This window comes from Musa acuminata, chromosome BXJ1-5 (assembly GCF_036884655.1).
Source record: "Musa acuminata AAA Group cultivar baxijiao chromosome BXJ1-5, Cavendish_Baxijiao_AAA, whole genome shotgun sequence".
In the NCBI taxonomy this organism is placed as follows: Eukaryota; Viridiplantae; Streptophyta; class Magnoliopsida; order Zingiberales; family Musaceae; genus Musa; species Musa acuminata.
The window spans coordinates 47,443,132-47,465,384 of record NC_088331.1 but is presented as its reverse complement, the minus strand read 5'-3'; the positions used below and the strand labels follow the sequence as shown (position 1 = coordinate 47,465,384).

Here is a 22,253-nt window from a genome sequence, read left to right as displayed (position 1 = left end):
AACTTCTCCTATCTCTCACACATTTGAAAGCAAACAAAATCAGATGGAAGAAAGGATCCAACAAGCTATTTGTTTGCAGGAAAATAATAATAATAAACACAATCAGAGGTTTTATAGTTCCATTATCTAATCAAACTCACCGGTGGAAGTGCATCTGACCACTAAATCAATAATCTAATGGATGAGTTGTACTCCCTAAACATTAGAAAAGAGATAGAATTATAAGTAGGTAATGTCTAAACCCAGGAGGTCCAGGACACATCCACACCACCCATGAGATTTCCTACACGGATCTCAATGGCTATAGTAGGCATTTCATGGTGACAGCTGCATACCAAGAAGACACACATGGATCCTGCTGTGAATGCACCCCGAACAGTCGAGAGAAACTTTGATGCAAAACGCTCGTACGCTCCATATATATGAAGTCGGAGTACAGCAAGCAAATCTCTTGGATGAAAAGGCAAATCCATACTTCTTGACCTACACATACAGCACAAGGAAATGAGAGAAGCAGTCTGCACAAAGAATAATAATTGCATGCAGATATCTAAACCGTGAAATCTGTTCCATGCAATATGGCGCTGTAACTATTTTCTTGAACATTCATTTACGTTGCATCTTCCTTGCTTTTTATGAGTTCCACTTAGCAATGCCTTCACCGTCCGACACTGTCGGAGATGAGTGCATCCAACAGCTTGAGCCATCATCGCCGGCCGTAACACTATGTGATGCATTGCAACAGCATGAAAGATGAAAGAGATCAGGAGGGTTGTCTCCTTCTTCCAACACAAAAATCTCTTCTTGTTTTGACAGTTCATCATTGATGGCTTGAACGAAAACGTCGAGTTTGTGATGCCACATTGGTCTAAGAGTAAGCAAGGAGGAAAGGGAATACCTCGTCTTCTTCGTTGTAGAAATATTTCAAAGGTGCCGCTACGTGAATCATATGAGCCTTATTGAATTAGCCAATCATTTTTATGTTTTGTATGTTTCTAATAATAAGAGATGCATGTGACCACTCAACTTGCATTCTAAACTGAATAAGAAATTAATTGCTGATCAAATAAGCTTTATGGTGCAAGTATATATGGTCTACGTCATGTAATTTTGTCAGCAACATCTCACCATATTCTTTGCTACAACACCATAAAAGCATCCTCAATATCAAGATAAGAAGACAACATTACAAAGTCTCGGATAACTTAATCAACTCAAAATGACTCAAATACATATATTCCCAACACATCATATCATATGTGTGTGTACATATATATATACCTATGGTCAGTTCGAGAGTAGAATTACTATCCCAATATCCTTTGTTCGAAACAATGCTTTAGCACTTCAAGAAGCTGAAATAAAATGACAAGCCACAACATTACAGAGGTGGCTGATCAGTGGACTCTCTCTCTCTCTCTCTCTCTCTCTCTCTCGTGTATGTGAGAGAATGGAAGGTATGGTTGGGGTGGCGTGAAAAAGTAACACATTTGCATGTTAACATCGAGCTTCCCCAGATATATAAGAATGACGAATCTGTGTTCTGAACATTGTTTGTGGCGACTGTAGGTACAGCAGGCTACAGTCCAGCTACCTGCTATACGTATACGAGAGACGTTCTCATCCTTCCATGCGAGGCAAAGATGAAACCCTGGATGACAAAAACCCTAACCACAGGGGATGGGAAAACCCTGGGGAAGGCCTATAGGTAGCGTGGCTACGTTGTTGGATTGTGATGATTAGGGGAGGAGAAAGGAATGCACACATGTGAATGGGGCGGTACGTGCTCTGTCCATGTGGTATGGAGACAGCTCCTGAGGCATGAAGGCGTGCAATTGGAAGGGTTGGTAGACATGGACGCAGCTACAGCCCAAAGCCAACCTCAAACCCTTTTCAAGAAGGAATGCTCACGAGTTGTCAGTGCAGATGTGAAGCAGCCAATACGAATGTTCACGAGAACATGGCAGTGACCCTTATTCTACTCATGTGACCATTAACAGTCATATTTTAGAGACATTTATAGTTGGTATGTGTATATGTATATGCATATACGTATGCAGCTTACGTACTTGGTGTATTTTACCGCACCAGTACGCTCCAAATGCATGGCTCGTGCTTGCATAAATCTCCCTTAATTATTTTCATTAAATAGAAATATGGTGGTGATGACCTCAAATCCTTTTCATGAATACTCGGCAAACAATATCTTTTAAGCTACACAAGAGGGTATGGAAATAGTCCAGTAGATCAGGCAAAGGCCACCCTAGTAACTTTGATATAGTGCATAGGCCAAAGAAGGATACCACAAGACTATGATGTAAATGCATGTAAACAGTGTTTTGTAGATTTTCTCGAGGATTTGGGATCATTATTTGAGTTGTGGATGCAAAAAAGAACATAGTGAGGGGCAATAGTACCTTACAATCCAAGTTGTATACTTTGTACTCGAATAAACTGGGGAAGCAATATTGAGAGAACTGTGAGAATGTGATCTCCAAAACACATTGTGCATCACATGTCTTTACCTCCATATGTTATGTCTGTTTATTTAAGAGGAATCATTCGATCTGATGTTTCATCATGAAACATTGTTATATGTTGCAGATGGTGCATGAAATAATGTAAAGAAACGAACCTTTACATGGAATATCGTTAGTGGACCACTGCGATATGCGCAGAAATATGCCTACGATTCCATTGCAGCACTGCATGGCATTTCAATGGCCTTATAATTGTCATGGAAAGTTGATGGCATACTAAATCGAAGGTCAAGGTGCTAAATTCCATTTGATCCTTCGATTGGAGGAGACTTCGATAGCAATATTATCTTTTTCTTGATACATTAATCTATTTTCATGGACACTAAAGCAATGGGATGTGGTATACGTGTGATTGTGGATGCATCCTTTGAAATGTTAAATGCGTGGTTCACAAATCCAAAATCTATCATGATCACCTTTATGGGGGTTGTCTTAAGTCATGTCTTCTTTTGTTAGCCTGTAGAATTTTCCAGGGATAAACACAAATGAAATCACTCCAAAACAATTATATATATATATATATATATATATATATATATATATATATCAACGTAACATTCCAAAGAAAAGACAGAGGGACTTCACGTTCCAAATATATATCTTCATTTTTGGGCAGCAGTTTTCACTGTTGATTATGGAGAGAGCATATTTCATGTTCACCACCAGCTGCAGTGGATGGATCGCTGGCTGCAAACGTCGTCTCCTGGACTCGCGCGGCACGGCGTGTCACCTCGATCGTCGGGGGATGTGATGGACGCGTTTGGGAGGGGGGGGGGGGAGGGGGGGGATGAGGCGGAAATGGACAAAGGTGGTGACGGTGAAATCTTCCCCGTGAGGGGTACTTGGAGGCATTCACAGCTCATTCCTCCTCCAAACGCAGAGTCTCAAGCCCCACCACCCCCTGTTGCCTTCTCCCTCTCCCCCTCACGTAGCGCCCGCTCACAAACAACTCCTCTTTGACGCCTTCGCTGCTTTCCATGGTGCCCCGATCACGAGCAGATTCCTCCTCCCCTCTCTCTTTCTTTGTGTGTGGTGAACTCCCACCCCCCCATATATCTTCCTGTAAAAATATTATTGTGGATGGCTTTTCATTGTTATTGCAACAATAATTGCTTCTGTTGTCACTTGCAGTGGAATACAGCAGCTATTTTATCACAAAGAACAGTACTAGGCAGTGTGAGGTTTATGGTGATGGGGACCTTGGGCACTTGGATGTCGGGGCCATTTGTCCAAGTATAGTAGCTATGCCCGAGTACTTATGGCTTCCTTGACTTGAGTGGTTGCCACGCTAAGGTGGTGGCTTCCCCTCTCTCCTCCTTCTTTCTTTTCTTTTTGGCTCCCTCCTTGTTGGTTTCTCAGGAAGAGAATGTTGGTGGAGTTGTAAAAGCTGGTGGATTGGCTTATCCATTTGGACACTTGCATTAGGCTGTTAAGAACTACCCGAAGGAGTGCCATATGCATTATCTCATTCTAAGACAACAACATGCAGATCGCAACCACATGAACTGTGTTGTGTGTACTATGAGGACCATTTCTGTATATCTTGTTAACATGGTAACACAAGTTAATCTGCTTCCTCACGCGGCAGAAGGGGGAGTGGAGTTTGAGAAAGATCGAGCATGGGCAGTTTAGGCAGTTCACTTTGTACCTCATATAATTCTTTTAGGAAATTGAGGCAACTCATCATGTGGGTGGAAATCAGTGATCGCGTGGATTTATAGCTCCTTCCTCCTCTCTTTAAGCAGCCCCCTGTCGCCATACCTGATCTGTAGAGAAAAAAAGGGAGAGGGAGACAGAGAGATGGTGTCTAGAGAGCACAAGAGAGCCGCTCTGCATGAGAAGCTGCAAATCCTTCGCTCCCTCACCAACTCTCATGCAGTAATAGTTCTCCTATATTTCTGAAACCCTTTTGTTCTTCTCTTCTCCTCTCATCTTTCTTCCATGTAATCATTACATGTGTCTCTAGGAGTTCCTGAAAGCAGCACACATTCAATCCCTTAACCGTGGATACAATTTTCTCTTTACTGTTTGGCAGCTAAGGAAATCCTCGATCATAGTAGACGCTTCCAAATACATCAAAGAGTTGAAGCATAAGGTGGAAAGATTGAATCAAGAAATCGCATGCACACAGAAACCTGTCGACAAGAGTCCCTTACCCGAGGTAGACACGGTTTGCCGACATGATCTTCATTCATCTTATGTTTTCTTGGGTTAATTACTTCCGACTTTAAGCGGATTGTTGAGGCCTAATGTTTCCACCAATATCTTCACAGGTGACTGTCGAAACCCTAGAGAAAGGCTACCTGATCCATGTGTTCTCGGAGAAGAGCTGCCCGGGACTGCTGGTGTCTGTTCTTGAGGTGTTCGAGGACTTGGGCCTCAACGTGCTGGAAGCTAAGGCCTCTTGCACTGACACATTTCGTCTTCAAGCCATTGGAAGAGATGTAAGACAAGGAGACATCATCTGCAGATTAGCTTCCTCTACCAAATCATGCTCTATTACGCATTCTATGCAATATCGAATAGGTTAAAACGCGTCCATGTTATTGCATAGGATGCAGACTCTTATAAAAGCATCATAGTCCTAAGATCGATATTTTTAGGCTAAAAATTCAACCTGAAACTTGATTCTCAATCTTTTTCATTCGTGATATGCTCATCTACAAGCACACCCCAATAGTATTTACATGTAGATACAGTACTGATTGTGTTACGCTAGAAATTCATGAGTTCCTTAGAGGCATATAGTTGACACAGGTGACTTTAGCATAAGCATAGATATTACATGCAAAACTATGCAAGATAGATTGCGTGGCAGATATTAATCACCACAAATATAAATGTGTGATCTCTATGCACATAAATGAATCATCCATCGACTGAGAATACATCATTTGAGGGTCATACTCATAGAAGTTGTCCTTAATTTCAAGCTCACCAACTTGCATGAATCAGGGTGAAAGCATGAATGCTGAAGTGGTGAAGGAAGCAGTGGAACGTGCCATCAAGAGTTTCTTCGGTGTTGGTGAATGAACAAGAGTGATGATATGGGAGGAGAACTAATCCTGTGGTGGCAAACCCATCTTTTCGTTCCCTCTTGTATCACATTTTGGAAAGGGCTGCAAAGCCCTTCGATGAAGGTAGAATATTCTGTGTATTACAGCTATGGCTGAACCAATATGAAGAAGGTATGTTGGAATCTATCATATATTTTGAACTCACTGCCATTACCAATCAAAAATTACCCATATCTTCTACTGAAAACAAAAAGCTGAAATGACCAAGGAATTGCCGGACAAGCCAAAGATAGCCCTATGAACATTTCCTTTATATATATATATATATATATATATATATATATATATATATATTATGGAAGACATGGCTCCAGTCTTTTTTATTTCTCTACACTGAGATTAGGATGGAGTGAGTGGTTTGTATGATCGTATGGCAGACACTTAGATGAACAGGAAGGCACAAAAAACAACCTTAAAAGAAAAGAAAAATCATGCATGAAGAATGACTGTTTCCTTTTGATAAGATCAATTATATAGACTGTTAGAAGGAGTAAGTACTGATGTTGGGACGTCAATTCGGAAACACCAATGCATGAATCACGAAATGACAAGGAGATGAGCTGCACTCACTCAGAAGCTGCTGTTTTCGCCCATCTTTAACCTGTTGGAAGGGAGTGCTTCTTGTTGTTCTCATCCTTGTAATAATATTTCCTGCGATGGTGACTGCACACCGGCTGATATGGATCGGTTGACATTAGAAACAAATGATAGTGACTGTTGGAGATCCGTATTGCTTCCATGATGTCGTCAAAGGTATCAGTTCGCCGTAAATTAATGTGGATAAAACATTATTTGACCCAAAACCAAACTAATGGCAACAAAAATGTGAACGGATAAATCTAAAATATGAAAGACATTTCTACCATATAATATTTGATAAAATTAAAAAAAATTAAAAATATTAAATTATTAGTCTGATAATAATATATGGCATCTATTTACTAAGCATTGTAGCCTCGACCCCAATTACAAATTCTAAATTTCAAGAATCAAAATCAAACTGTATAAGGGTCGATTTTAGAATCAAAATCGATTGTTCTGGTTTTGATTCGAATAATCTATTTTTTTTTATTTTTAATTTAAAATAATTATAAAAATAAAAAATATAATTTAAAATATACAAATTATATATATTTTAATTGTGAACCGTAGGTTTGAACCGGAATCAAAACCATCGATTCTAGTTCAAGAACGATCAGTTCTAATTCCGATTCTCAAAAATCTAGAACCATTACGAAACCATTCAGATTCGATTCTAATTCAATTTGAAACCGGTGAATCATTAGATTTCAGTCTAATTGGTTCTATGATAACATGTAAGATCCACGAAAACCTCAACCGATCGATTTACAATGTCGTAATCTCTTTGATGGTCAACAACATTAAACATCAAGACAAAAACTTCATCACTTGGAAACCCCTCCCCGACTTCTCTCCGGTGAAGGTAGGTGTCTCATCCAGGAGAATGGATCCATCACATCCCTGTAGCCAAATCCCAAACACCCTAACTTGACATCTATTCATCATAAGCGAAAGCGCAGTGCACAGCTTTCTTACGTTGACAAAGTAAAGAAATGTAAAACGTAGTCGAAGCAAAGCCCTGCGCGATTGCATCCCTCACCACCGTTCTAATGGTCGACAGGGCTTTGGGTTGAGCTATGCTGTTGCTGGGATTGAGGAGGCGCGAAAGAACAAAGTACCAAGTAATAGGGCATATCCTGGTATCGCCCGCGATAACGCGATAATAGTCGGCAGCCACATTAGCACCAACACGAAGCCTCGTGGCTAATATGGTGCATTGCATCGACATGGCACCTTGGACTCGGATGGGATGACCGTCTGTTCCGGTGCTATCTGAGGCCGTATGAGACGATGACACATATCACAAAGTCGTTTTGGAAAGCTCAGAATGGTGTCGCACAGCGCGGATCCATGCAGGTCGATCGACGCTCGCATAGAAGATATAAACTGACCGTCCGAGGAGTCGATCGCCATTAACAGATCACGTATGATCGACACTCGTTCATAGATATAATAGCCAACCTCTTGATCGACGTCAGGGAGAGAACTTCGCATATTCAACTCACTCTTATTCCACTCAACTCTAATTTAAGCTTTAAAGAAATCGAGTCGGGAAATCCCCCTTCCGACTTTGACCTAAGTGTAGGGGCTGACGACGAAGAAGTAGGCGATGAGGCCCACAACTCAATCCGACCTGACGCTTACTTCCGTCACTCGAGTCTTCACATGGGGCAATCTTGCATATCCGGGATTGGACCAAGCTATGTTGACTCATCGACCACGGCGTAAAAGTTCACCAACATTGAGCTTGTGAAGGGAGGCCATGGTGCATGAGGACCATCTATCTAGGTTTCGAGTTGCATGCAGGAAATGGTGCTGACAAGTGCTTGTGCAGGCGGCAGAAGCTGCTCCCTAACCCATTTTAGATTTGTTTGGGTTGGATTGCTAATAAATAGTGTTCTCTAAGTGACATCGATAACACATCGCATGAAGTGGTCTAACCTACCAATCAATAATTGTTCTTAAAGTTGGATTACCAATAAGTTACTGACACACCTAATGTTCTAATAATGAATCAGATGCTTCTAAACCCATGCCACAAGTTCATATACTGGTCATTCTTTTGTGAAACATGCGAAAGCTTATTGCTAATGACATTACAATAGAAAGAGATGGAGGTGCAGAAGATAAAAGAAAATGCATCAAACCACACACTTCTTTTTGTGTTTTGGGTACACCCAACTCTCTTGTTGTTTAGCTGTTCTTAAGTTATTAGATACGTCAGCAATGATCAGATGTGATCATCATCTGCACACTAATTGAAACAAGTAAAACTTGGGCTGATGGCCCAATCAGCCCGGTTTTCATATCCAATTTCTTCTCACATACGAACCGAGGTCTTATAGGAGTCTGAATCACCTCTACCCTTACCGGTGTCTTTTGAGATCTACCTCGAAAACTACAGAAGTTCGTTTATTATTGGAACAACAACAATATAACCTTTACAATAATGATAATTCTAGCAAGCCACAAGATCAAACCATGAGAGATGAAAGCATCGACAGGGGAAGAACAGACATGGCCTTTTCTTCATTAATGCCTGAGGACACCAGCTCCCTTGTCCTGGCCATGGAACAAGTGCTTGTGATTCCTGGAGTGTTTACATAATACCGGGAGAAGTTTTGGAGGGCTGTAATGAAGTAAGCCTCTGCATGCATCGTGTGTTTTTCTCAACTGGATTAGGAATCCCAACTACGAATAATTTTAGCTTCACCTTTACCTCTAAAGAAAAGGAAGGTTAACATGGACAACTCTGAAGTATGGTTTGTTTCTTTGTCCTACAGATTAATGAAGCTTGTCTGCTTGCCCTGACTGACCCACATGTCCACTATTCATAATTGAAGAGGTCTTTCAGAGATGGTGGGAAATTGAATGGCAGGGGCACCCATTCCTGCTTAAAGCCCTTTACCTTCAGACTCCAAATCTGCTGGTGCATTGTCCCACTCATCCACTCCAGGCTGCACCAAATCAAAGCTGGTGGAATTCAATGACTTCTATTTTCCAGTCGCTTGGCTGGAACAGTTGTGGAAAGGATTAGCAGATGAGCGCTTGCTAAGGTGATGGCTGATGCATGTTATAAGCCAGATGTAGCTTAGTGCTTTCTTGGACTGGCAAAAGCCACGTATTGGCATGCAAGAAATGTGAGAACCAAAACAAGTAAAAGAAGAGAGGTCCACAGAGTACTTGACATTAAGATCTTGAATTATGAGTAGGTGCTCTGGGAGTACACAACAAGAAAAATAATTATATGGAGGTCCGCAGAGGAAGCTTATCGTTGATTCATGCACCCATGGAAGCATGATCGAGATGGGCCTCATCGGGGAAGCTTATCGTTGATTCATGCACCCATGCACAGAGGGAGACATATATCCTAATAATCTTATCATCCCTCTTAGTGATAGCGAGAATTTGATGATCGTGCCAGTGATATCTTCACCAAGTTGATCGTTTATTGATGATCAACAGTCAGCAGACTATTCCAAGAAAGAGAAAGGATAAGTATATATGGCCGCCACCAAGTACTACACTGATTCAAGCAACACTGTCTTCTTCATAAGGACTAGTAGTTTAGCACCTCGTTTGCTTCGACACAAGATGGATAAGCTCTTCCGAAGCCTGTTACAGTGACACTTCCATCAATAAAGCTCCAATCTTGTGCTGGGACAACTTACATGTCACAAAGAGTACGAAACCCAAAAGGAAACAGCGTGAGCTGTGCCACTACAAACCTTTAAGCCACGTTATTTTGGATGCAGGACAAACACTTCATCCGTAGCTATTATTAGACTAATCTTATCTTTGATGTATGAGACTGATGACCACAGAGACCACTACCGAAACACACGGCAGCAGTAGGTAAGATGAACGCTTAAGCAGCAGCACCTTGGCCGGATCCACGACCGGCGATCGGCAGCAACGGGTTCTTCATAAGCACTACGGAGAAGCAACGCTTGAGCCCGCCGCCAGCCCTGTGTGGCACCCCGAAGCAGAAAGTTGATGTTAGGGACCCGTCATCGGACTCCTCCCCGTCGCCCCTTGATGAGAAGGACGACCCTGAGATGGAGTGCCGCCTGCGGTGATCGTAGCTGAGAGATGTTGCCGGGGACAACGATGAGGGCGACTTGTGGGACTTCCTCAAGCTGAGCTTGGGGAGTATGATCTGGATCAGATTCGACTTGGGGGACTTCCGACAACTCTTGTTCTTGGTGCTGCAGTAGTAGGAGGGCGGAGGAGTGAGAGGTGGCAGGTTGGTGCTTGAGGCGGTGTGCTTGGGCGTGCCAGGCTGCGACTCCCATAAGAACGGGACTGCGCCGGAGGCCACCCCGTAGTACACCCTAAATGACGGGTGGGTCAAAGAGCTTTCCTTGGACAGCAGCCTGCAGTAGAACTTGTCATCTTGTTTGATCTGGAGAGACGGTCTGGGAAGCTCTGAGCTGCTGGAGAGCATCCTCAGTTGTGAGAGAGAGAGAGAGAGAGAGAGAGAGAGAGAGTGGCGACCAGTGCTTACAGACAAATGAATCGTGGACTTGCTGGGTCTTCAGCTTTGTAGGTCAGAATTAACTAGGTGAGATGCTGATGTATAGAACGTGCACTTGCATATATATGCTTTCTGACTCATAGGAGCATGTCATGCTCAATTAGACTAAAATTTCACCATGACCTTATATTTATATACATATATATTAATGGATGAATGGCAACTGACACTCTAATCAAGCTTCTGTGAGTGGCAAGCATCAATACTTGGGGCAAACATCGATGTCATGGAGCACAAGGCAGACCATTCATTGTGGTTATTAGGAGAGAGGCCAGTGGTTTGGATAGAAGGGGTAGGTCGATATGGGGGGATGAAATTAATACGGTGGTGGTGAGAGATGGGAAGAGCATTTATTGTAATAGTATGGTTGTGGCTTTGTGATATTGAGCAGTTAATGCACCTACTGAAGATTGAGCGTAGTTGTAAAGATGATTGTTGTCATATATATATATATATATATATAGCTGAATACTTGTTCATACAAATGTCCTGAAGTAATTGCACTCATAAAATGAGAAATTCTAAAACTCATGTTTCATATACTAAGCAACTAAAATGATAAAAATGGAAGAATATTTTATGATGACTATATGATAAGGAATATAATACAATCATTATCTGATACAATCGGAAGAATACAACTAACAATTACTCATCATATGATACAATCGTTATATTGAAACTATCATGAAAGAAAAAGGATCATGTTGCTATCCACCACTCATCTATTCGAATGGACAAAAGTCCAAAGCAAACAATTCGGGGTTTTTTTCCCTCTACCGCTCACGTAGACAAAACATCAAGAGGGAGATGTTTAGTCGATTACAAGTTTTCCTCTCTAAAACTAGGTATAAAAGCTAATCCTTGGCATAACGTCAGGGGGCTCTTTTTCGAAAAAAATCTACACCCACTAAGAGACCTTAATCACTAACTTAAGTATCGAAATGATCGAGTCGAGAAATTTTTTTCGACATCGATTTTAGTATATGTACTACCTTGGGAGTTGGATATTTTCACATCAGAATCATCTCAAAGCTAATTTGGTCACTACCTCGAATACTGTTAACTTAGACATCAACGATAATTTTTTCTAATACTATATAAAGCACAAAAATATTTTCCTCTCTTTATCAATTTCGTTTTATGTTGTTTTATTGAGAATCAGGTGGGTAGCTTAGAGCTACATCTACTATATAATTATATATGCCACGTACAATAATCAACAACATAGATTCAAACTATTGGTATAGAAGAACTCCATCCTTCAACAACCACCACCTTTGGTGGATGAGATGGTCGAACTTTGCTCATCATATATATATATATATATATATATATATATATATATCACTAGTAAATGAAAGGCGAAGATTTGATATGAAGATGATATAAACCCAAGGCAAGATGTATCGTAATACTCGATCGAGAATGCAGAATAATGGGAGACAATGGTGAATTAGTGCGGCTAAAACAAGCTCACCAAATTGACTTAATGCAGAATAATCGGCACCGAAAGATTTGGAGCTCCCTCCTCCATTGTTCGTCTTTCCCGTGCATGGGATACTGCAATTAAATACTTCATGTCAGTGCATTTATTTTACAGTAGATGTCGATGGCCGTAGCACGATTTAGTATTGTGGTTGGAATTCCGGCAAGGTTGATGCAATGGTTACTATCTTCTTAGTGTTCTCGAGGTGAAATTTGGCTCACTCTTCGATTACAGTCATTTTACATGAGAGTATTTCACAATATCATATCTCAGTGATTTATGATTTTATTATTATTGCACTAATTTCTATTAAACATTTTTTTTTGTTTTTAGTGGGATGGATACCGGAGTTATAGGATTTGCATGAAAATGATGTTGAATCAGTTCACGAGAAATATCCATTCATAAGAATATATCTATTTATGATGTATGATATATCATTGTCTCGAGGTATTTAGGATTGATTGCCTATTCTCCCTCCATATGTAGCGTCTCTTTCTATAGGGTTTATGAGCTCCGATCAATATGAATAAATGATATATGCAACTTGTGATTTATGATGACTTTATGTATAATATATTATACGGTCTAATTGTACGATGTTGTCTACACTCTCTTAATATTAGAATATTAAGTTTAAAGTAGAACAACAAGCAAGGTCGTCGATATGTCCGAGTGGTTAAGGAGACAGACTTGAAATCTGTTGGGCTGCGCCCGCGCAGGTTCGAACCCTGCTGTCGACGCGCTTTTATTTATTTATAATCTTTTGGGCCTTTAACTGGGCCGAAAAAAGAGCCCAACTTCTCAAATGATGCACAGCCCAAAGAAGTCTCAAACCTCATCTTTATGCCTACCACGTCCAAGAAGAAGATGTTTGCAGACTGACATCTACAACTGGCTACCAGCCGCCACCAATCGTAGAGAGCTCATAAATGGACAGCAACAGCAACAGCAACAGTGTTTACTATACGACTCCTTTGGACGTGCATGCTTGCATGCCGCATACATTGATGGCTCCTCCACTCTCATCTCGGACTACCCACCCTCGTCCACGGACATGAAATTAACGCACTGTAGCATTGATGTGTCATAGCGCTGCTACTGTTCCATCTCGCGTCGTCTCCCCCCGCTGAAAAGCTGCGATCATGCCCGTGCACCGCCAACCGAGGGGACTCCGCCGCTACGGCACGTAGAGGCGGTTGCCGCACTTGCACCGCCACGCCTCGGGGTAGTACTCGGAGGTCACCGGTGTCCCGGGTGGGACTGGCACGTGCACCGGCCGACACGGGGTGCACTTGCCGCACTTTGACGCGCACCGCGGAGGATACGACCCCGGTCCCATCAATCCCCTCCGCTCCCCCTCCTCCTCCGCCGCCGCCGACGCCGCCGTGCCTACCTCACGTGCTGACCACGGACCCTGCAGGGTACAGTCGCTTCAGAGGCAGTGCAGTCGTAGCAGTCGTACTAGTAAACGCTCGAAGACGGAAATCCGCGCTTTTTAGCGGACGAGCGCGTGAGTTTTCTACGTTGCGCCGCCGGTCAAGCTTTGCAGAAGTCGAATCAATCGTGCATCGTAGCGATTGATATCATTTCTCGTCGCTTCACGGCAAGAAGAATCAGAGAAGAAATCGAGTGAGAGAAAGGAAGTGCACCTGCACGAAAGACTTCGTTCTCGCGCTTCCTATCCCTGCAGCAGAGAAATGGAGAGGTGGAAATGTTATATGATTGCAACATTGGCCGAGGAAGGAGAAGCGCATGCATACAAACGCAAAGCAGCAAAGCATCTACAAGATTTGACTGGAACTGCAGATGATTACTGCTTAGATCTCCAATGGCACAAAAGAACATGGCTCTAATCACCTGTTTCCTCGAGAAGAGCAAAGGCCGAGAGGAAAGAGAAAGAAACACAACACAGAAGCGCCATCCTTGACGCCCATCCTCCTCTCATTTTCCCCATCCTCTTCTGCGAAGAAGGAAGCTCCACACAAGCCGAAACAGCGGGGAGGAACGAGGGAAGCAGAGTGCGTCGCAGACCTCGAAGTACCTCTTTCCACCTCTCTCCCGATTCACCAAGTCTGCCTTCGCTCACCCTTTGTGCTCTAATCCCTGTGGGAACTCACTGTGTTTGTGTTCTCCGAAGCCAAAAGAGAAAGATCACCTGTAGCATTCTCTCGTTTAAAGCTCTTCTTTCCTGCTGCTTTATTCTCCAAAGCTACCAACTCTTTCTCCGCTCTGCCACCTGAGTGCACGCTTCTTGTTATTTATTGACATCGCTCGGTATCAAAGTTAAGCTATAGATCTGCTGATGTGATCTAAGGTACCACTATTTAATCCCAAGTAGCACTTCTGTGAGTCACATGGCAGTGAGGCAAGGTGCAGTTTGGTTGGGTCCAGGTAGGGGAATGCATTCATGCTAATCATGGTTGCACTTTAACCTATTTGTATAGGTTTCCATGTGATCTAGATTATTGTTTTAGGGGTGAAAACAGTACAGTAAGAAATTGTGTTGCAAATGCTAACTTGAGGAAATCAGATAATAAGTTGAGCTACAAGAATACAATGTTTTCGAAGTAGTAAAGGTGTCATATCAATGTCTTCCAGCTGTCCTTCACTGCATCCTTAAACCCATATATGATAGTGATGAGATCATGATGAAAGCAAAAGTGTTAATGTAAATGCTGGAATGTAATTGACAGGGGAGGAGAAAGATGGTTGGAAAACATTAGCAGTGAAAACAGGTGAGAATCCAATGGTAAAGTTTCTGAGGCCTTACAAAGACCCAAAGAAAAGAAGGAATCTCTGCATCCAATGTTGGTGTCTCATCCACTGTCCTCTACCATCATTGGTCTCCTTGTCTGATGCAGCAACAATTTGCTCTTCTTCCTTCGTGATAAGCTATCATCTTAAACACATCAGCATCTGTGAGGTGTCTGTAAGTCTAATCCACCATCGCTGCTGTCAGGTACTTGTCTTAGGTTTTGGCAAGGTCACTCAGGTGACAGATCTCACCAGGCAAACCGAGAACCGCTTTGGCTTTCAGACAACAGATAAGAGAGTCATGCTAGAGAGAGAAAGAGAGAGAGAGAGAGAGAGAGAGAGAGAGAGAGAGAGAGAGAGAGGGAGGTTGTCTCTAACAACTGGATCATGTACACGTGATGTCCACTGCCCAACAAGATCATTGATCTTGAGGGTGTCTCAAATGAGAAAGGTTGCATGTTCTTCCTGAATCCCCCTCCAAAGGCGATGGCGACTCCAAAGCTCGAGCTATTAAAGTGAAGAATCCTTTTCAGAACCCATCTCCTTCCATGCAACTCTTCTTAGCCTTTTCTCCTTTAGGTCCAAACAGCCATGTGCCATCCAACTGCAGGAACGAGGACCTCCGTGGCCTGTGCTTGGCTCACACGAACCTGAGCTGTGGGTTTGGTAAACGAAGGACCACAGAGGGAGAATACCATGGCGGCCTTGCGCTTTTGTTCCTTAGCCATGGTTTCCATATTCCCTTGGGCACAGTGGTCTGATCTCTGCATGCAATTTACTGCTCAAATGTAGCAACCCAACAACTCCATGCGCACTCTTTTGCATGCCTTGTGAGCCTGACACCGTTGCCATAGTTGGGTGGGCTGAGTTCAGTTCAGAAGCCAGTGACAAAGGTGACTTGAAGGCTTCGTCTCAATTAGAGTGATGGAAATCTGGATAGCTAAACATGCTGCTTCCCTCCCATGCCCATTGCTAGCCACAAGCACATTTTGGAGTGCTAACATTAATTGGACCTTCGCAGACTTGACCAACAAGAAATTTACCTTGGTGTTCTTGGTGCAGCAAAAACAGTGGGGAGAGTACCTGCTCCATAAGATTGAGCTTGTGATATGAAATATATCAGAAGTTAGACATGTCTATACTCCAACAACGTTAGCACATGATTAGGGTCAAAGCTTTAGCCACTGTCTCGATCACCTACTTAGGGCTCAGAAACAAGGATTGGAGGATAAGGAAGAGCCCTGTTGTGCCCATTTGACAGGATGGACTAAAGAGGACATTAACCAAGAAGGAAACTATTAGAATGTACCCAACAATGGGGGAATGCACATTTCCAACATTACGCTTGATTGTCTTCTTTACTGGATCCGGTTTGTGTTCTTATGTGTACAGAAGAACTCTTAATCATCCTTAGCCCGAAAGAGGAGGAGAGTCTCCATCATCTTCCAGCTCACAACACTGTGATGGCCTGCATGTTTTGATGGTACGCATGATATATTGTATCAGGTCTACAGATATGTTGCTACCAGCAGAGGCTAATTAGTTTACAGTCCGTGCAGTTCAGTGCAACACCCACAGATTAGTGTTGACAGAAGAACTTATCCTCCGAGCTGATGGTTCAAAACTAGAATAACTGTGGACAAAGTATGAATGAACTATATGTATTTGTTAGAGCTAGTCCCAGGAAATTTACCAAAGGGTAATTTTGATAACCCAACAAAGACAATAAAACAGAAAAGATAAAAACGATAAGAACTCCAAATTTACGTGGTTCAGTCAATTAACCTTGATCTATATCCACGGACAAAAGAGGAGCAAATCACTACTATAAAAAGATTATTACAAATGTCTTAGGAAGATGTTCTTAGACCATAAAACACACGAAAATACTAAACAAGAAAAACTCCAAACTATAAGCCCAAACTATTTAACTGAGTATGGACTTAAACTCAAAACAAACACTTAGGTTTTTATGGTGCATCTGACTTCAAAGCCTAGACCCTTATTTATAGTTCCAATAGGAGATAACAAATCTGATTTTTCCGATGTGGAACTATATGGGACTTGTCAAACTAACCGTATTAACTATATATATGCATTCTTTGTTTCCTATTTACCTTAATATACATCTACGATATATGTTGTTGTTTGGGAATAGAAAAGTTAAATGAAGTTTTGGATGTACCTCTTAGGATTGAAACTTGTGTCCTGGAGTATGCATGCAATGTACGTAAGTGTTGCAAGGGATCCAAATTCCTGCCTTCCCTTTGGTTGTGCCGGCATGAAGCCATTGGCTTGAGAGTGCCACGGAGGAGTTGACTTGGATAGCTCGGTCAGTATCACCAGGTTAATCTCTGTAGGAAGTGTGGTTCTACAAATAGATCTGTGTGCATGTCAATCAAGCAGAAATGACCTTTTTAGTCTGCGTTAGTGTTGCTTTTCCTGTGAAGCGAAGGAAACTTGGTGGAACATCCTGAACTAAACAGAATCGATTACCCAAGCTTGGCCAGAATGATTGCAGTATGGATGTTGGACCAACTTCCATGAGCTGAAACCAAGTCTCTCAGATGTTGAAGCAGTGACCAGGAACTATCCTAAACCAATCTAAAGCAATTGTCATAAGATAACTGAAGGAAAGAGAAGATTAACCATGCTAAAGAAACATAAAGCTTGAAAGAATATACATCCAACCTACATGATGCTGTCTATGTCAGGAGCTGAAGATAAATTTATTGAGTAGCTTCCGGGAGGGACTGCAGCCATGACACAGGTTCATTGATTGTCGGTCACAAAACCAATTAGTAGATATTGATAAAATGATAGAACGAAGAATGAAATTATAAAAGTAGACAACGCACACCTCAATTAGTGTCATATAATGTCTATTTATACATAGTAAGGATTTTTCTCAACTGAGCAGCGAGATTTCCTCATGTAGTTGAGAAAATCTCATCTGCTATGCAGTTAAGGAAATCTCTCATCTGCTATGCAATTGAGGAAATCTCTATGTTATCATGTCCTCACAAGTTCGAACTCCTGTCAAGGATACCAATCTTGGACCGATGCAACAAATATAGTTTGCGGGCTAGAGGCTTCGTGAGTGAGTCTGCTAGTTGATCAGCCATATGAACATAAGAAACACGAAGTTGACATTTGACAACTTGATCTCGCACGAAGTGAAAGTCGATGACAATGTATTTCATGCGTGGGTGGAACACTAGATTGACGTATAGGTAGGTAGCTCCAACATTATCACAATATATTGTAGGAGTAAGGATAGAGCTGACTTTGAGTTCCTTGAGGAGATTTGTAACCCAATTGAGTTTAGCAATAGCGGTAGTGATGGCACAATATTAAGCTTCGGTTGTAGACCGGGTGACTACCTTTTACTTTTTAGAACTCCAATTGATTGGATTAGACCCAAGAAAAATGACATACCCTGGGGTGCAGGTGTGATCATCAAAGTTTCTCGCCCAACTAGCATCAGCAAAGGCATGGAGATGAAGTCGAGTGTGTTTGCAGAGAAAGAGACTATGTTTGAGGGTCCCTTTAAGATATCGTAAAATTCGTTTAACCACAGACCAATGCATAGTAGAAGGATGGTGCATGTATTGATATAGTATATTGACTGCAAATGAGATATTTGGACGGGTGAGAGCCAGGTACTGTAAGGAACCAAGTACTTTGCGGTATTGAGTTGAGTCTGTAGGAGTGCTGCCATCATATATTTTGAGTGATGCACTAGTAGAGAGAGGAGTTGCAACCTCCTTTGCATCCTGCATATTTGTCTTTGATAATAAGTCTTGAATATACTTTCTTTGTGATAGGAAGAGACCTGAGGATGTAAATGTTACTTCCATTTCAAAAAAGTAGCTTAGGGGTCCTAAATCTTTGAGGGAGAATCGATCAACCAATTGCTTTAAAAATATCTGAATATCTAAGGTATCATTGCCTGTGACAATAATATCATCTATATACACTAGAAGATATATTATATTTTCATTTTGTTGTCATAAGAATAAAGAAGTATCATACATGGAGTTGATGAAGTCAATTGATATAAGAAACGATCTAAGTTCAGTATACCAAGCTCTTGGAGCCTAACGAAGTCCATAAATAGTTTTTTGTAGTTTGTAGATATGTTTCGGATACTGGTGATGAACGAAACCAAGGGGTTGCTGCATAAAGACATATTCAGTTAGAGTCTCCTGTAAAAATGTATTATTAATGTCTAATTGGCGTAAGTGCCAGCCCCTGGAGATGGCCAAACTTAGAATAAACTAAATTATTGTAGGTTTAACTATGGGGTTGAAAGTCTTTATAAAGTCAACTCTAGGTCGTTGATGAAACCCTTTGACAAATAAACGAGCTTTGTATCTAGCAACGGATCCGTCTGGGTTCTGCTTAATTCGAAAGACTCATTTACACTCGATGATGTTTTGTGTAGGATGAAATGGCACAAGAATCTATGTAGAGTTATGGAGTAGGGCATCATATTCTTCACACATGGCTTTACGCTAGTGTGAAGATTTTTGGGCTTGAGTGATTGTGGTAGGTTCACTGGTCTTAGGAGAGGATTGTATGAGAGCATGTAGGTCGAGAACCTGATATGGTTTAAAGATATAACTTTTTGAGCGAGTTATCATTGGATGTCTAGGAGCTGTAGGTTGTGGTATTAGTATGGATGGTGGAGAGGCATGGACATTGGTTGGGTTAGGCTGACATACATCAATGACACTAGGTAAAGAAGGTTGTTATGTTTATGAGGATATAACACTAGTAGTGGGTGATATTTGTGAAGAAGGAAGAGGAGAAGTAATGGAGGGAGTGAGGAGTTGTTGAACCGGGAGAACAAAAGAGTGTGGATCTTAAGGAAAGGGGCTAGATGGTGTGGTGAGAGGTTCATTTGAGGGGATCGATGGTATACTTCAGTGACATATATTTGTTAGAGTAGCTTGCATGGTAGGAGACTCATGGTTTTGAAATGGAAAGGCAGACTCTACAAAAATAACATGGTGGGAGACAAAGACTTTCTGAGTTTTAGGATCGTAACATCGAAAGACATTATGTTCAAGAGCATATCCTATGAAAATACAAGGCTTATATCTTGGTGTGATCTTATGTGGTGTATAAGAACGTAGCCATGAATAACATAAACAACTAAATATTCTGAGTTTGTGAAGATTAGGGGATTTGAAAAATAGTTTTTCAAATGGTGATTGATATTGAAGGACTAGAGTGAGCATAGTTTCTACGATATATCGATGTTTGCATTCAGCAGAGCCAACTAGTTGAGGAGTGTGTAGAGGTGACTTAAGGTGTTGGATGCCATAGGTTGAGAGATAGGATGTGAGGGCTCGATATTCATCGCCACCATCAGAATAAACTTTTTTAATGGTAGACTGGAAGAAGTTTTCGATCAGTTTTTTAAAGTTGGCAAAGATTTTTGAAACTTCTGATTTACGTCGGAGAGGGTATATCCATGTGTACTTAGTAAAATAGTCTAAAAAATGACATAAAAACTAAACTTATCAAAGGAGGTGACGGGAGCAGGACCTAGATATCGGTATAAATAATTTCAAATGGTATATAACATGATATGGAAGAAGTGCCAAAAGGAAGTCTATAACTTTTATTACTGAGATAAGCATCACAATGAGTAATAATACTTGTATTTTTAAGAGTAGGAAGAGAATAATGAGAAAGTAATTTATTTTGGATAGAGAGTGAGGGATAACCGAGACGACGATGCCACACATCAATTGAAGCTGCAACTGAGGGATAGACAATGGGCTGTTTTACTTATGGAATCGACGGTTATTCATAAACATTGTCTTTACTCTGGCATTGGACCAAGGATGTCCCTATCTTTGACAAGAAAAAAGTTAAAAAATAATTCAATGGAGGTATTATTTTGTTTACAAAATTGAGAAACGGAAATGAGATTTCGTTTAATGTGAGGTGCACACAAAACATCATTGAGTGTAAAAATTATGGTAGGTGAATTAAGCATTGTAGAACCAGTATAAGTAATAGGAATTCCTTTACTGTCATCGATGACGATGTCTTCATTTCTAATGTAGTTGTTGTGGATGGACAAGTTCTGTAGATCATAGGTGATGTGATGGGATGCGCCAGAATCCATGATCCAATTTTGATCACTAGTGTTTGGAGTAGTCATGAGATTTGCTTGAGGCCAATGTGATTGAGCAGGAAGTCTGAGTCGAGATCGACAGACCTTTGCAGAGTGACCGACTTTATCACATAGTTGGCACATAACTTTTTGTTGGTGGTGAGGGCACTAGAATTGTTAAGGAGTGAAGTAGCTACTTTGGATGTTGTGATTGGAATATTGATGATGTTGAGGAGGTATGGTTTGTTTGGAGCTCATAGGTTCAGGAGGCATCTTGGTCATACCTTTGTTGACAATCTTATTATACAAATTGCCCCTCCTCGTAGATTTTTGATTGACTTGAGCTGTGATGGATGATCCTGAAAATTTGTCTTCATGCTTTAGATATATCTTATAGTCAGTCAGCTTGTCGTAGAGTTTTTTGAAAGACACTGGTGAGTCATGTACCCGTATTGCTGCTGCCAATTCCTTGTACTCGTTACCGAGGCCGTTGAGGATATGAACAGTGATTTCTTGATCATTGAGAGAATAACCTATCAATGCCAAATTATCGATGATAACCTTTATATTTTGTAGATAATTAGTAACAGGACTTCCCTCTTGTCTAGTTGTCATGAGACTAAATAGGAGACTAAGCATGCGAGTGCGTGAACTATTCGCTAGGGTCGTTTACAACTTGCACCAGGCTTCGGCAGTAGTGTCACATGAAGATATGAGTAGGGCGAGGGATCCAACAACCGAGGCTTGAATTGCCTAGAGGATGAGACGATCTTGGCGTAACCATAGTTTGTCGTCCAGATTTGATATTGGACTGGGTACTCATGGGATGTTTAGCATTGCTGGTGGACAACGAAGGGAGTCATCGACATAGCCTAGAAGATCATAGCCAAATAGGAGATTAGAGAATTGAGCATGCTAGGATGCATAGTTACCACATTTGTATAATTTGAAGGGATGAGGGTTGCTGCATTGATTAAAATAAGGCTTGTATATGGGAAAGTATTATGGTTCCATGTGGAAACAACAATTGGAGCATCAGAGGTAGATGACAAGGACATATGGAAGTAAGTAAAAGGTCGCAGCGACGTCAATGATCAGGGAAGAAGAGGTGGTAGTGGTGCATATCATTGTCACTTGA

General features: G+C 41.5%; 2 protein-coding genes and 1 non-coding gene across 3 annotated transcripts; 2 read left to right on the top strand and 1 right to left on the bottom strand.

Annotated features, from left to right (window-relative positions):
- Positions 1-4,238: 4,238 nt before the first annotated feature.
- LOC135674783 (uncharacterized) lies at positions 4,239-5,761 on the top strand. Its single transcript, XM_065184939.1, has 4 exons — positions 4,239-4,418; positions 4,576-4,701; positions 4,814-4,984; positions 5,496-5,761. The coding sequence occupies exons 1-4, from the start codon at positions 4,341-4,343 to the stop codon at positions 5,571-5,573; spliced, it is 453 nt and encodes a 150-aa protein (XP_065041011.1). The 5' UTR covers positions 4,239-4,340; the 3' UTR covers positions 5,574-5,761.
- A 3,965-nt stretch (positions 5,762-9,726) lies between these two features.
- On the bottom strand, positions 9,727-10,754 carry LOC135674782 (uncharacterized). The gene has a single exon (XM_065184938.1). The coding sequence runs from the start codon at positions 10,644-10,646 to the stop codon at positions 10,068-10,070; it is 579 nt and encodes a 192-aa protein (XP_065041010.1). The 5' UTR covers positions 10,647-10,754; the 3' UTR covers positions 9,727-10,067.
- A 2,132-nt stretch (positions 10,755-12,886) lies between these two features.
- Positions 12,887-12,968, top strand: TRNAS-UGA (transfer RNA serine (anticodon UGA)). The gene has a single exon. It is a non-coding gene; the product is annotated as a tRNA-Ser (tRNA).
- The last annotated feature ends 9,285 nt before the right edge of the window (positions 12,969-22,253 follow it).